This window comes from Carassius auratus, chromosome 26 (assembly GCF_003368295.1).
Source record: "Carassius auratus strain Wakin chromosome 26, ASM336829v1, whole genome shotgun sequence".
In the NCBI taxonomy this organism is placed as follows: domain Eukaryota; kingdom Metazoa; phylum Chordata; class Actinopteri; order Cypriniformes; family Cyprinidae; genus Carassius; species Carassius auratus.
The window spans coordinates 15,700,366-15,716,169 of record NC_039268.1 but is presented as its reverse complement, the minus strand read 5'-3'; the positions used below and the strand labels follow the sequence as shown (position 1 = coordinate 15,716,169).

Sequence of the window (15,804 nt, the reverse complement as noted above, 5' to 3'; positions counted from 1 at the left end):
AATAGTGTTTTTTAAAAATGTAATGCATTATTGCATTGTTTTTCCGTGCCTTTTAATAGTAGCAGTAGTGTTGTTAAACATTGAAGTACCTTGGATAAATCAGAATACAAGTGTTACTGTCAAAGTCGGTCCTAGGTAAGACCTCAACAGAAATAAATGGTTAATGGTGAGACACTGTGCGATGGCAGAGAAAACGCTGTCTCCAGACCCAGAACAGCTACAGTAACCCAAACAAACATGGTCAAATGCAGCGAAAAGAGAAGTTTTTATTTACAGAGAGATAACAAAAGGCAAGGCCAAAATAACAAACATAACAAAACTATTTTCTATAACCCAACTAAGCTTCAAAGAAAAGGAAAAAAATACAGCAGATTAAACTAACTCCCTAAACTAACATAAACGGGAGAAAACAAAATGCCACACATGTACTTACCCCCACCAAAAAGAACTAAAACTCAGTATTTATTATGGGCAACTGAAATTACACACTTCTCTTTAGAAAAAGTTTGTCATAGATGTGATCAATGAGACAAAGGACAGAAGCTCTACTTCAGCAGTTTCAACACAACTGAAAGAGACACCAAATCACCAAACTAAGGCTTCTAAGGACGAAACCTCATCCCCTGCACACCATCTAGCCACCACCAACTATGGTCTTAGTGTAGCTGTAATTTAAATACTGTCTCTCCTCTCACATCATCACCCAATCACAGCAGAGCTCTTAATTAACCTCATGTGGAGATACTGGGTCTGCAGGGAGAGAGCACAAAACGGCTCTGGGCGTAATGCAAGTATAAATATTTTGGTTGGATATAAAAAATACATGTATTTCATAACCACAAATAAATATATGCTGTTTTTACTTATGAAAAGCTTGTGGGAGATTATTCACTGTGCCACATTTCAGTGCATTGATGAAACCCCTCCGTTTTGAGTCAGCAGCACATTGCTGAGATTTGTGAAAAACAGATGCATATTTGTATCAAAAATTGGTCAGTGTTTTCAGTGTTTTTGCCTCGAGGAATCGTAACAGATCTCGGTGTATCATGTTTCTTTTATAATAGCCTATTCGTGCATGCTTTCAAAATAGAGGACGTCTAACCTTGATTTCTGATCTAATTATTTTCTGTTCCCTTCATGAGATTCGATCAGACAGCAGTTTCGTTGCAAATAGATAATCTCTTAAGAGATAGACCCTCAAATAATATGTTCTCTTCAAGTAACCATTCGTCTTCTGCACATTGGTAAATGTAGCTAACTGTCTCTATATCAAGCTTTTAATAATTCGCTATATTTTGTTTTCTTTCTTTTAGCTGTCTTTCATAGGTTTCACATGTTATTTGCAAACCGTCTAAATAAAAAAAATTAAAATAAACCTGACTTTCCGCACAATATCAATATATTGCACTTAAAGCTGGCGAGGCGATGATTAAAGAACCCAATTTATGCGTTATAAAGAACAACAACAAATTGCACGGTGGCATATGGATAGTTGCATTTATTTAGCTTAACATAAAACATAAACTTATCGAAAATATCTTATTTTCTTAGAGAACTGAGAAATATAAGCCACATATTATGCTAATAGGTTATTTGGTTTGAGCACTTGCCCAATAAACTTCGTTAGCTATCTTTCCACGACTTAACTCTATTTAGCCATTACCATGCTAAGTAAAGAACAAATCTTATGGATATGTTTAAAAATGTAATTGTATACATTAACCGAAATGCTGCGTCCTGACAGACTTTACTAGGGTGATATCATCATTAATGCTTCAAACTCAAAGTTGCTTTTTTTCTGTAGTTTTTGATAGTGATGCTGCATGAAGGCCTATAAAAAATGAACTGCGAACCATAGATTCTCATAGGAATAAAAATACCTAAAATGTTTAATACTCCAAACAGCATAAACATACACAAACAATATTGTAAATTATTATTAGCCTACAAATAGGCTATATCCTAAACAATTAAAGTGCATAACTGCTGGGCTCATTCCTTTATTATTATTTTTTTAACCTGTCGTATTATTTGATAAATATGTAGGCTAGTTACAAAAAAAAAAAAAAAAAAAAGAAGAAGAACTTTAGCGTTTAAATACGACTGAGAAATTCAGCCACGTCCATATGTCCAGTCCGCCGTGCCACATCCACAGGTCGTAAATTGCTGTGATCTGTTGAATTAGGATCGGCGTTGAAGCGAATTAAAAGCTGCACGGTGTCCATGAAACCGGTTCTGGCAGCATCGTGCAAAGGAGTGCTTCCTGTCCCGGGATCAGGCACATTAGGATCTGCTCCATATTCCAGTAGCAGGTGAGCCAAAGGTGTGTTACCCATCATCATCACCTGCAGGGGTAAAAAATTATAATAATACAAAAAACAAAAAGAAAAGCCCGTAATATTGTCGCATATGTTCATTTTATTATTTTTTTTTATTTGTATTTTTTGGTTTAAATAATTGTTCTTTCTTTTTAAAATAATAAATAACTGAAAAACAAACAAACGTGCTGACTGCAATTCCTTCTTTAAATATCGTTATTTGAATCACAGAATTATTATTTTTTTGTCGTTCGGTAAGAACAATGTAGCTAGTGCACAGTGTAGTTTATTAGGACAATATAGCTAATAACAGTTCAACAACATTAGTAATTTAACTGCCCATGTTGTAACATTTGTTTTTATCATTACTTAATATTGTTTTAGATAGGCCTATGTTTATATCATATTTATGTCCACTTTGTGATAGGGCTATCTTAAACATATTTCGTTGAAATTAGAAAGATTAAAATGTTTCCCTTAGCCTATCTTACCAATTAGCCCTACAACTGTACAAATCTAATCAATCAGTCACAGTTTCAGAACTTTTGCAGTCTTTGTGTAAGTTCGTCTTAAGCTTGATAAACTATTACATCGTCTCTGCAGGCACTTTATTTTCCCTCTCCATTTTTTAAATCCTGCGCAGAATGGGGAGCATCGCAAAATGAGTTGTAACCATCATTAGAACAGACTAGAAACATGTTTTTAAACATGACCACCACCCTCTCGAAGTGACAGCAGGACAAAAAGTTTTAAGCTAATCTGGTCTATGATATTTGCTACCTCACTGCAGGGTGGCGAATGTTGATGTGGTTTAGCATTATTTTTAATAATAATAGCAACAATAAATTCATGTCAAAATATTAAACGGCAGTGTTTTCTATTATTTACAACCGTTCTGGTAGTACAGTACAGTTGACATTCATTTACACAGTTTACGAACAGGATAAACTGTAATAAAGATTTATGAAATAACCTAACATGCGAAACGAAACACTCCACAGTCTATGAAACTCAGCCTACAATTCAAAGAATGGTATTAATTTCTTATTTTAAAATAGCTACGTGATTTTTTTATTTTTATTTTATTTATTTTATTTTTTTTAGAAATAGACTATTAATAATGTTCTAATACATTGTGGAAGTTATTAATATTAAACATTGTTTTTCATAGTTATTAAAATTGCATTATAGTCTAAATATGCTAAAACTGTTTCCAATTAGTCTCACTAGCCTACTCATTGTTAAAGACAATGTAAATATTAAATTCAAATAAATAGGCTAGGCTATAAATATATATATAAGCTATATAAACTAAAAGCTAGTAAACCGATTGTAAAAAATAATTACAATTTTAAAGTTAGGTTATATTAAGTTACAGGCCTATTACCATATTTTAAAATAACTTGAACTCTCGGCAATGTTTCCTATAATTTACAACCGTTCTGGTAGTACAGAACTCCGTTGACATTTATTCTAGAACATTTCCTTTAGTTGTAGTTAATATTTGTACGTCTGCAGTCTGTCTTATGTTTGCATTTTTTAATAGTTTATTTATTCTTGACGTGTCTTAAACCTACCTGAATAGGCGTTCTTCCGAATTTGTTAACGCCATTCACATTCACTCCGTTAGATAGTAAAAACTGAACACGGTAAGTGTTTCCAGTCGCGGCTGCTTTGGTCAGTTCATCCTCGACATGCATCATTTTCCTCATCAGTCCACTGAAGGATTTCGCTTTGACAGGTAGCGGCAATAAGGAATCATCTACTGGTTACTGCAAAAATAATCAGTGCTTACATTGCATTCTAATTTTTCTGTGTCCAGACGAAAAATCATTCTCTGAGCTGGCTAAATACGTTAAACCGACGTCTTTATAAGGTTGCTGTGTCTTATAATTATTACGCGTAGGGAGATATTTGTTCGGACTTGCCTCTGTTATGAACGTCACAGCAAACCGTGCTGCATAGTGTATGCACTGCGCATGCGCACTCGAACAGCTGATCCAGGAAGACTTGGAGCTACAATGACACAGTAAGGCAGTAAGAAGAGAGCCTGTCATTGTTTTTAAAACGGGTATTAAAGATATTAAAATATCAGTCGCGAGAACGAGTTTTCTTTGTCTGTGTTCACAATCGGAATTATAGGCTAATATAGGCTAGGCTACATATTAAACAAATCAGATGCGGTTGGTGGCATTTTGAATAGGCTCTTTGGGAAGTATTTAGGCTACCTATTTTTAGTTTTATTTTTATTTTTAAATAAATAAACAGAGACGCGATGCTATAGTTAATAATGATGACCCATTTAGCATCCCAAAACTGAACTAGATTTATAAATTAGATGTTCTAGATTATTGATTATACGTAATAAGTGTTTCTTAATTCAGTCATTATTAAGCCAGTCCAATAGGGGACACCTACTTTGAGCAGTATCACTCATAATAAAACATACATTTAGGGTACATGTACATAGGCAAATTTTTTATCTCAAGTTTTTTTCTTTTCTTTTTTTTTCTCATGTGTTTGACTAGCTGCACACAATCTATTGCATCTGAACAGTATAAAGTACGGGGAATTCCAGGGATGTACTGCATCTATTCTGAACAATTGCAATATCTTGTCCTGCTTAGCTACTGCTACCTCCTTCACATTGCTGTACTATAAAACCAGGCCTTAACACGTCAAGACTGCAGCAAGTAGTTTTAGCGTTTTTTTTTTAAGTGTTGTGCTTCGTTTGGTTGTTGTATGCTATTTTTTTTTATGTCTGTGAGAATAGTAAAACCAGTACAAAATGTATTACAAACTGAAATTGGCCTACATGATCACTTTCTAGAACATTGGACCACCTAGACCGAAAAAAAAAAAAAAAATTCAACATCATACAGTGCTACAGATCCCAATTTATAGAGACAACAAATTAGATAATTTATCCACAAAACTGTTTTGATTAATTTAAACATAGGGATATTTAGAAGATATTACAAAATTAAGAACAGAGCTATTCATCAAATCTGTTGAGATTAGATTTTTGTGCACACCACGGCCAAAAAAATGGTAAATGACTGGCAGCTACAGCTCCAAAACAAAAACCATAAAATTAAAGTAAAATATCTTAATTTAAATAAAGTGCAAAAACAATAATTTTACAGAAACTTTTACAGACAAGTATTACAGATTTTTTTTTTTTTTTTTTTACAGATTTTTTTCTTGTTTAATGTTTGATAATTTACTTTAATTTTTTTTTTCTTTTTTTTTTTTTTGGCAGCCATAGCTGCCAGTCATTTACCATGTGTTTTTTTTTTTTTTTTTTTACAGTGTGGCTCTCTTTCTCAGTAGCACTGTTTTGCATTATATCAGGGAAGCATGGTGTTAGCTACTGTACGTCAGTTTTCTTTTCTTTTCTTTTTTAATAGAACCAACCGGAAGAAGATTGTTTTGTTCATGAGTGTTTTTGTCATTTCAGATAACTTCAGGTAAAGTTCATAAGACATCCAGAATATTTTTTTCATTGTGATTTTCCCACTTAAATTCTACCTCCTTGTTCAAAGAGGAACACGTCATTGCCTAAAAGTATCTCTGTCATGTCAATGCAATGGTATTTCCTGCATCTGGCGGTAAATAAGTCAGTTTGAGCAGTCAGCAGTTTGAATGACTTATGTTCTCAAAGAACACATACACCAAAATGAAAGAAAGAAAAACGACTCTCTTTTAACTGCTTATATATATATATATATATATATATATATATATATATATATATATATATATATATATATATATATATATATATATATATATATATATTATAATCAGTATTTTGACAACAGTTTTTGCAAGGAACATTTAAGATTTAACAATACATTATACTATAGTGCCAGAATCTCGAAAATGTGTAATTGTTTTTTTTTTTTTTTAAGGACTTGAGGAAGTGCACATGCATGATGCCTTTGGTCAGTCTGCATTGTGATGACATTGACTGTCTTGGTGGGTGATCTGGCACAGGCCTCAAGACTTTCCACACCGATAATTTTTTTGAAACCGTCACCATGTACAGCCTCGTTCTGAATTCGATCTGACCAACAAATAAACATGATGTTGCTTGGGAACAATGGGGGCTCTGTGAGCAGTTGTGAAGCAGTACTAAGCCATGCAGTGAGAGTTACTGAATTAGAGAAAGACAGAATGTGATTCAGTCACATGCATACTGCTTAATGGTGTGTGAATAGAGTGTTCAGGCACAGCCCTCCTTTAACCCTATGAAGCCAATCATATTTGAAATATTGTACAAATTTCTAAGGCCACTAAATTAAAAACTTTTCTGATTACAGAAAATCAAACCAAATCCCTGTTGTACACAGTCTACATGTCTTCTGTCCTCTGATTGATAGTTTATACTTTTTTAGCAAGTAGGCCTTTTAGTATGAAACATTACCTTTTAGGTTGTGGTGCATATGTCTTCTTGCTTTGAAATCTTCACTGATTACAATAACATTTACATTAACTTTATTTATTTTTTAAATGTTATTTAGCACAAATTAATTAAACTAAACACATTCCTTTATACCAACATTATGTTTAATTATGTAAAATGAAAAAGCAACAGCAGCTGGTTTTCACTTATTACAGTGTAGTCAGACTTTTGAGATCAGTCATCATTGTATTGAATTGCAATATATGTTTTGACCCACAATAAAAATATTAGCCCTAGTCATAAAAAGTATTTAAATTGATCTTTTTATTTATTTATTTTTTTTATACATAATTTATCTATGTTGATTTTTGAATTTCACAGTTTCATATGGGTTGTGAAATGAAAGATCAGGACTACACTAGCTTAAGGATTTATTAGCTTGGCAAGTTTACGTGCATGAGCACAACGATGCTGACAGGATGTGACACAATCTTAGGATTCAGACACACCTCTGGCTGTGGTCAACCTGATCGAATACCAAAAACGAGTTTTGCCTGTGGAATTGCTTTGCGGTCATTTAATGTTTTTTTGGAGCACCACCTTGTCTCCCTCATTGTGTCCCAGGACCTCAGTTTGAAAACCCCTGGCTTTAACAGTTTATCACATTAAAAGACCAGGAGGAAAATTCTTAAATAAAGCATTTAGTAGAAAAGAAGCAAGAATTCTAAGAAATGTGCCATGATCTCAGTAACATCTGTTTGTTTTTGAAGAGAGGTCAGTTCAGTATTAAAACATACTTGTATTATTTTTTGTGTGAATTTAAATAATGTATCATAATATAGTTGTTATAAGTTAAAATGCTTCCTCTCTTAATATGTACTGTTTTTGTTTTTACTTCACAAGCTAATCAAATTGAATGACTGTATGTGGTTATAAAACATTTCATGAAGAGCAAATGCTTTGAGTGAGAGAAAAGTTCTATATAAATGTTAAAACATAAACTATGCATGAAACACAAACTTGTATTTTGCAGTTTTTCCTGTATCTTGATTTTCAGTGTACAGTATATAAATAATGCAAACACAGCACTTTGAAATTACACAAATAGGTAATGGGGGGCAGATGTGGCCTAATGTTTAGTCAGACTTGTAACCTGAAGGTTGCAAGTTCGAGTCTAAGTGCCAGCAGGAGTTGTAGGTGGGGGGAGTGAATGAACAGCACTCTCTTCAACCCTCGATACCCATGGCTGAAATGCCCTTGAGCAAGGCACTGAACCCCCAATTGCTCTCCAGGTGCTGGAGTAAATAGCTGCCCACTGCTCCGGGTGTGTGTTCAAGATGTGTTCCCTACTCACTGCTGTGTGTGTGCACTTGTATGGGAAAATGCAGAGCACCAATTTCGAGTATGGATTACCTTCATAGACTGTATAAAATTATGGACGTAGTGTCCGTGACGTCACACGTCATCTCCTGAAGAGTATTTTTGAAGCTCGGAGTGTGCAGAGCTGTCGCCATCTTGACACCGCGCAACTCTTCTGGATAATCGAAAATGGACAAAAAGGCGGGAGCTGGTTGTTGAAGTCACGCCCACCTACCGGGACCTAATAGCTAAAGAGCTATATAGACCAAAATAATTTTTTGAACCAGGTTGTAAACGTTTTTTTTTCTGCTGTAAAGTTTTTTTTAAGCATTTTAACATGGGGAGTCTATGGAACTGACTCCCTTTTGCAGCCAGCCTCAAGCGGCCAGTCGATGAATTGCAGTTTTAGTCACTTCCTTGTTGGCTTCAGGAGAGAGAGTAGGAAGTTGCCGCTACTTACCATACCTGGCAAAATGTCACGATTTTCACTTTCATTAAGATTATAGATTATGTGATGTCAAGAAACAATTTGACAAAATTTTAATTAGTCATAATGAACATATCATAATAAACATATAACATGTAGATCTAGCAGACAGATGGAAGCAGAAGGGGAAACGACTGGCCAGTGATGCACGGGAAGCTACTCAAAAGATGTTGAGAGCATCTCACATCACATCTCACTGAGAGCATATCACAGCTTTTTGTGGGAATGTCCCATGTCCCACCCTAGAGAACACTGCCCTTCTACTGTAGGTATTGCATACACTGGAAAAATAAAATAAAATAATATATATTTGCTGCTTGTTCAGATTAATTAATCAAAATTAGCTTAAACAACACATTAATCACATCTTATTTTTGTTGAAGACCAGTCCACTTAAATATGTAAAACTTTTCAGTAACTAATATAACCTCAGTTCACTGAAATAAGGGAATGAGCATTGCTTTGCTGACACTTATATAGAAACTCCTGTTGCTGAAGCAGGCCCAGTTCTTGACGGCTATAGAAGGGTGGGCAGGAAGATATCCTGGGTGGGCATTTTTTAGTTGTCATATCATCACATAGTCTAGAAGAAATGTATACTGTACATATTGCTATATTAACTGCGTATATTAACTATAGTAACTATATGACATGTACACTGAAAAAAAGGCAAACCTACAGTAGAATATCATGCACTTTCAAAGCAAAATAAACTTTTCTTTCCCCTTATTGAATAGTAAAAAAAGAAGTCCTCTTTGTTGTCTTTCTCTGGATCATTGTTTCTCTTTTCAATGAACCTTTAAAACCAAACAAGACTGTAATCATGCCAAGAAGATTGGAGGGGCCAATTGTTTTGAGGAAATAATGAAGAGCAGACCACTATGGTGTCAGAATCTGTTCCATATCTCGTATTTTGTATTCCTCTTTTCCTTTTCCTGTTCCTTGTTTAGTTAATTTGATTCCAGCTGTGTTTAATTAGATACTGTGTATTTAAAATATGTTCTGCTCCTCGTTTCCTGTCCGCTGTTAAATGTAATTTTGTGTTCAGTGTTTATCGTATTCCTGTGTTCCTCGCTTTTTAGTTCATTAAATTTACTTTACTTCTCATCTCCTTGCTCCTTTGTTCCCGTGCTCACCTTGTGAATCATGACAGAACAGCAGATCCAAAACAGAAAGCAACGCTCCTTCTACCGTGTTTTTTCTTTTCATTTTGAATAGTCTTTTGTTTTCTAGTTCTTCTCCCAGCAGTATGAGGACCGCCCTGCTGTCAAGCCCGCCAGCCACTCCGAAGACAAACCCACTGGCTATGCTGTTGTCAAGTCCTTTGGCTGTGGGTCCCACAAGCCCGCCAGCTGCTCCAGAGTCAGGTTTGTCTGCCATTCCGGTGTCAAGCCCGCTGGCCACCCCTGAGCTTGCTCTAGTGTCTGCTCCAGCCCCAGAGTCTGCTCCATTGTCGGTTCCAAGATACTAGAAAAGGTGGTATCCTCACACTTATATTCCTTCTTAGAGAAAAATGGTATATGTGAGGATTTCCAGTCAGGATTTAGACCATATCGTAGTACTGAGACTTCTCTCCTTAGAGTTACAAATGATCTGCTTTTGTCATCTGATCGTGGGTGTATCTCTCTATTAGTTTTGTTGGATCTTAGTGCTGCATTTGACAAAATTGACCACGACATTCTTTTGCATAGACTTGAACACTTTGTTGGCATTAATGGAAGTGCATTAGCATGGTTTAAATCGTACTTATATGACCGCCATCAGTTCGTAGCAGTGAATGAAGATGTATCATGTCGATCACAAGTACAGTATGGAGTACCTCAAGGCTCAGTTCTAGGGCTGCTACTCTTCACGCTGTTATGCTGATGATACTCAGCTCTATATTTCTTTGCGGACCGGTGAAACACACCAGTTTGAAAAACTAATGGAATGCATAGTCGATATAAAAAACTGAATGACGAGTAATTTCTTACTGCTAAATTGTGAAAAAACAGAGGTGTTAATTATAGGACCTAAAAACTCTGCTTGTAATAACCTAGAACACTGTTTAAGACTTGATGGCTGCTCTGTCAATTCTTCGTCATCAGTTAGGAACCTAGGTGTGCTATTTGATCGCAATCTTTGCTTAGAAAGCCACGTTTCTAGCATTTGTAAAACTGCATTTTTACATCTCAAAAATATATCTAAATTACGGCCTATGCTCTCAATGTCAAATGCAGAAATGCTAATCCATGCATTTATGACCTCAAGGTTAGATTATTGTAATGCTTTATTGGGTGGTTGTTCTGCACGCTTAGTAAACAAACTACAGCTAGTCCAAAATGCAGCAGCAAGAGTTCTTACTAGAACCAGGAAGTATGACCATATTAGCCCGGTCCTGTCAACACTGCACTGGCTCCCTATCAAACATCATATAGATTTTAAAATATTGCTTATTACTTATAAAGACCTGAATGGTTTAGCACCTCAGTATTTGAATGAGCTCCTTTTACATTATAATCCTCTACGTCCGATACGTTCTCAAAACTCAGGCAATTTGATAATACCTAGAATAATAAAAATCAACTGCAGGCGGCAGATCCTTTCCCTATTTTGGCGCCTAAACTCTGGAATAACCTACCTAACATTGTTCGGGAGGCAGACACACTCTTGCAGTTTAAATCTAGATTAAAGACCCATCTCTTTAACCTGGCTAACACATAACATACTAATATGCTTTTAAAATCCAAATGAATTAAAGGATTTTTAGGCTGCATTAATTAGATAAACCGGAACCGGAAACACTTCCCATAACACCCTATATACTTGCTACATCATTAGAAGAATGTCATCTACGCTAATATTTGTCTGTTTCTCTCTTATTCCGAGGTCACCCACCAGATCCAGTCTGTATCCAGATCAGAGGGTCACTGCAGTCACCCGGATCCAGTACGTATCCAGACATGATGGTGGATCAGCACCTAGAAAGGACCTCTACTGCCCTGAAAGACAGCAGAGACCAGGACAACTAGAGCCCCAGATACAGATCCCCTGTAAAGACCTTGTCTCAGAGGACCACCAGGACAAGACCACAGGAAACAGATGATTCTTATGCACAATCTCAGGAGCGAGGTGAACGGGGTGAGCCGCCTGGCCAAGTGGTGCAGTGACAACAATCTCTCTCTGAACGTGGAGAAGACGAAGGAGATTGTTGTTGACTTCAGGAGAGCGCACACTCAGCACGTTCCTCTGACCATCAATGGTGCAACTGTGGAGAGAGTGAGCAGCACCAAGTTCCTGGGTGTGCACATCAAAGAGGACCTCTCCTGGACTGAAAACACAGCAGTAGGGATGGGTATCGTTAAGGTTTTAATGGTATTACTACTCTTACCGATACTGCTTAACGGTCCGGTACTTTAACGGTATTCTTATCGGTACTTTGTGTTGTGTTAGGCAGTCGAAAACTTTGCATTTCTCTGTCTGCACATAATGCACTTTTGAAAGATGCTTTGACAGATTGCTTGTGTTTCTGCCCTTACATGCAAAAATTTTGTTGCACTTATGACAACCAGCGTTGTCTGCATCAACTCTAGTGAAGTTTAACCACACTTTGGAACATTTTGCTCTCTCCGCCATCGTCACTCTTTGTATTAAGCAGGAGTTTTCATACTGTAAGGGGCCGTTCACATATCACAATTAAAAACGCGTGAAAAATGCTAGGCACGCCGCGTTGCTTCCATTATGAGCGCGCATATCGCGTGCCTACATTTAAAATAACGAACTTGAGTGATATGTGAACGGCCCCTTATGCGTCTGTGTGTGTGACTGACAGACAGTCTCCGCAGCGCTTGAGAGATCTCGCAGATCTCACAGACAAATGTCTGAATATGATCACACATTACAAATGTTTGGTAAGACAAAATGTTCACGATAACATTATTAAGCAAATCTCTTCGCCATCGTCACTCTTTATTATTAAGCGGGAGTTTTCATACTGTTATGTGTGTGTGTGTGCGCCGCGTTCGTTGTGGTGTGTGTGTGTATGTGTGTGTGACTGACAGACAGCCTCCGCGGCGCGCATGACAGATCTCGCAGACCTCACAGATAAACGTCTTAATATGATCGCACATTAGAAATGTTTGGTGAGATAAAATGTGCACGATAACATTATTAAGAAAAAATCCATAGTACGTAAATTTTTTCCCCTCCAGTACCAAAAGCAGAACCGATGCCGTCAGATCTTATTGATACTACGGTCTTTCATAATTTAGCCCCGGGGCCATTTTAATACCGGGTTTCGGTACCCATCCCTACACAGCAGCACTGGTCAATAAATCAGAACAGCATCTCTACTTCCTCCGCAAACTGAGAAGAGCTAGAGCCCCGTCCTCCATCATGTGCACCTTCTACAGAGGCACCATCGAGAGCATCCTATCGAGCTGCATCACAGTGTGGTATGGTGCCTGTAGCTAAACCCCAGCCAGACAATGGTGAAGTGTACTGATATTTCAAAAAGCTTTTATTTTCTTACACCTTTTTCTTCTTGAAACACTGTAAGAGCTAATTAGCCGAAGGCTACATTAAACAATATATATATAAAACAACGTTACAAATAGCCATTTATAAAACCCTTTTTATGATGTTATCTCAATCAGTATTAACAATGCTGAAAGCTTATGTTAACATAACTTCACATGACAAGTGAAACACATTTCAACACTTCTTCAAGTCGAATAAATTAACCTACATATTAATGAACATAAACAATAAACAAACTAAACACAATACCTTGTTCCCGTTCCAGCTAGGTGCTTAATTATCCTCTCCTTTCCTTTAGAACTTAACGATTTCAGAGCGTTTCAGAACGACATGAGATTATTTCCTCCTTTCTTCCGTGTGTGCGTCTGACTAACCAGTCCTACCTTTCTAGACGCGATATTAACGTTCCACTGTAGAGCCGGAAATAAAGGGCTCATTACATTAACAGAGGAGACTAATAAAATAAAGTTCAAAAGTAATTATTACTTATTTACTCTTTCCTTAGTTAGTTACACTCCCACCAATCATGAGTGAATAAAGGGATGTTACACAGACCACCTTAGGCACGGATGATTTTAATTGAAAATTGCCTTCCCTGAGCCCATATAAGAACAAAGACAACTTATGCCAATGTTGGAAACTTATCTATAACTATGTAATATTTTGCACAATGGAGGGAAGGAGCAGATTTAATTAGTCTCCAGCAGCAGAATGAGCTTCTGGACTGGGCGCTCAACTTCGGACACCTTGTGAAGACGTTCACCTTTCTTGCCAAGCTTACTGTCACCAAGCTGGATTTTAACTCTCCGTACAAGTCCATCTTTGTCAGTAGTGGTTTCTGAAACCTTACCCGATCTCCACTCATTCCTGTGCACATCCTCTCCTTTCATGATTACAATATCTCCAACTTGTAATTTTTTTCTTGGAGCATTCCAGCGCTATCTGAGAGCAATGTTGGCAAGGTATTCCTTCCGCCATCGACTCCAAAACTGCTCTGCGAGACATTGAACATGTCTCCACCTTTTCTTGCCATACACATCTTCTGTGACGAATTCACCAGGGGGAGGCAAGGCCTTGACAGATTTCATTGTCAGAAGATGATTAGGGGTAAGTGGTTCGAGGCTATTGGGGTCACTGAGATTGTCAACAGTCAAAGGACAACTATTGACTATAGCCATAGCCTCATAGAAAAAGGCCCATAGCGAAGCATCATTTAATCTACCAGAGGAAAGGGCAAGAGTGGACCTTAAAACTCTTCTCACTGTCCTTATTTGTCTTTCCCACACTCCTCCGACATGGCTAGAATGGGGTGCATTCATGCTGAAGTCACACTGCTTCTCTGCAAGAAATACAGCCAGACGGTCTGCATCGACTTCCTTTAGAGCTTCTCTAAACTAATTTTTGGCTTCTACGAAGTTTCTTCCAGGCACAGCTAATACCCTCATTGCAATTTGGAACAGTGAAGGAATTTTCTCCTTGTTCAATCCCCAAAACAAAAGGCAGTTCTGGCCATCACAATTGTCCAAGTAAGGGTTGAGCTGGGCAGCAGGGCTGAAATGAGTAGATTTCTTTTGCTTTTTGTGGTATAAGAAAAGCCCAGTTTCATCACCAAGGTTTGCTCTTATTCATCTCCATCACCTGTCTGTTCCATATTGGTATGCCCTGCCTCTTGGATAATCAGATCTAAAACACAAAAATTTTAAATAATAATAATAACAATATTCTAGAGCTGCATGATTCTGGATACATTAAGAATCATGATTTATTTTTAGAGATTAAAGATTAAAGATTGCAAACTTTTAGTGGTTTATTGTGCAGCACTTCCAATTTCTTAAAAAAAAATAAATAAATTATAATTATACTAATAATGTAATATTTACAAGTATGGTGTCTCATACTAAAATTAGCCTATCACTTACTTTTTACTTCCATGGTCAACTGCTCCTTCAGCTTGTCATCAACCAATACATCATGCTCTATCCACATAACCCCAAAGGCTGGATCAAGAACAGCTGCTCTGACATAAAACAGGATCAGAGAATGGCAGGATTCCTTCATTGGTCTGTGGCTGAGACATTTTTACATTGACAAAGATGCATTTGAATCTTCTCTGCAGTGATCTTCGAAGACTGTGGATTAAGTTGACCAAGTATTGTGTTCCTTCTTTCTGGTTTTCCAAGATTGTTGAGGGAGATAACACATGGAATCACAGCACTTATGGTTACAACTTTCTCTCAGAGTGATATCAGTGGCATCAGCAAAGGGCTTCAGAATGCTGACCAGTTCGTTAATCTGAGCCCACTCTCTAAGAGTGAAAATAGTCTCTCTGTGCTCTCTAACATCCAAGACCTTGCACAAAGTTTGGTAATCACAGCTAAGCAAGGACTTCAGCTGTCAGAAAGTCGAATTCCATTGAACTGGGAAAACATGTGGTGAATGCCTTCTTCATATTTGATGCATTGTTACAAATTATATGATCAATCTTTTGTTTTGATTTTATACTGATCACATATTTGTTCAAATTCTTCACAAATTTTCTCTCCCGTATGTTCCCCCCGGTTGCAAGCTGGTAGATGAGATTTCAACATTATAGCATCTGCTGCACTGTTCATCCAGTGAGCGGAGACACCAAGGTAGCCTCCCATTCTTTTTTCTGACCAGATGTCCACAGTGAAAGACAGATTTTAAACTGTGGCCATTTCACTTATTAGTTT

The 15,804-nt window shown here is 36.9% G+C and overlaps 1 protein-coding gene across 1 annotated transcript; it reads right to left on the bottom strand.

Moving 5' to 3' along the window:
* Positions 1-246: 246 nt before the first annotated feature.
* cdkn2a/b (cyclin-dependent kinase inhibitor 2A/B (p15, inhibits CDK4)) lies at positions 247-4,296 on the bottom strand. Its single transcript, XM_026204438.1, has 2 exons — positions 3,896-4,296; positions 247-2,345 (listed from the first exon to the last, which is right to left on the bottom strand). Exons 1-2 carry the CDS (start codon positions 4,028-4,030, stop codon positions 2,094-2,096), a joined length of 387 nt encoding a protein of 128 aa, XP_026060223.1. The 5' UTR covers positions 4,031-4,296; the 3' UTR covers positions 247-2,093.
* Between the last annotated feature and the right edge of the window lie 11,508 nt (positions 4,297-15,804).